Source organism: Taurulus bubalis, assembly GCF_910589615.1.
Source record: "Taurulus bubalis genome assembly, chromosome: 2".
Classification (NCBI taxonomy): domain Eukaryota; kingdom Metazoa; phylum Chordata; class Actinopteri; order Perciformes; family Cottidae; genus Taurulus; species Taurulus bubalis.
The window spans coordinates 26,655,792-26,656,267 of record NC_136590.1 but is presented as its reverse complement, the minus strand read 5'-3'; the positions used below and the strand labels follow the sequence as shown (position 1 = coordinate 26,656,267).

The 476-nt window shown below is 45.6% G+C and overlaps 1 protein-coding gene across 1 annotated transcript in view; it reads left to right on the top strand.

Moving 5' to 3' along the window:
* Positions 1–352: 352 nt before the first annotated feature.
* Positions 353–476, top strand: part of fgfr4 (fibroblast growth factor receptor 4) — a gene marked incomplete at its 5' end in the record, with an annotated part of 14,702 nt that continues 14,578 nt past the window's right edge. Inside the window, one exon of the mRNA XM_079234481.1 lies at positions 353–449. Within this exon, the coding sequence (XP_079090607.1) occupies positions 353–449 (97 nt within the window). The remainder of the gene's footprint in view (positions 450–476) is intronic.

The window sequence follows — 476 nt, the reverse complement described above, 5'->3', positions numbered from 1 at the left end:
AATGTAACGCCGACGAGCGGTACAGTTAGCAGGACATCTAGTTAAGAATACAGCTGCGCACAGTCAAAACAGCCTCTTTTACTATTTGTCTGAACAATTGTTGGTGTTGTTTATTTTTATTTTTTTATGCCACCTGGTCTAAAACTGAACTGAGAAGTTTGTGTCTTTAGCTGCTCTCCAGACAGATCTCTGATCAGCAGATAACCGTCTCCCTTTGTGGTTGTTTGTGTCTGCAGGATCCAGATTTAGAGGCTTTGTCGGTTTCTGAAGTTTCCAATGCCCGGGACCGCAGGGAACGGAGTGTGAGGCCAACTCCAGGCTCCCAACGTATATTTATATTCAGAAGACACGCATGAAGAAGATGGAGAGGATCTGCACGTTCTGCGTTCTCCTGCTCTGTTTGACGGACAGAACCTCGGCCAGGACCATCAACGAAGGGAGAACTAAAGGTAAGTTCTGAAGTGCTTTTTAATCCC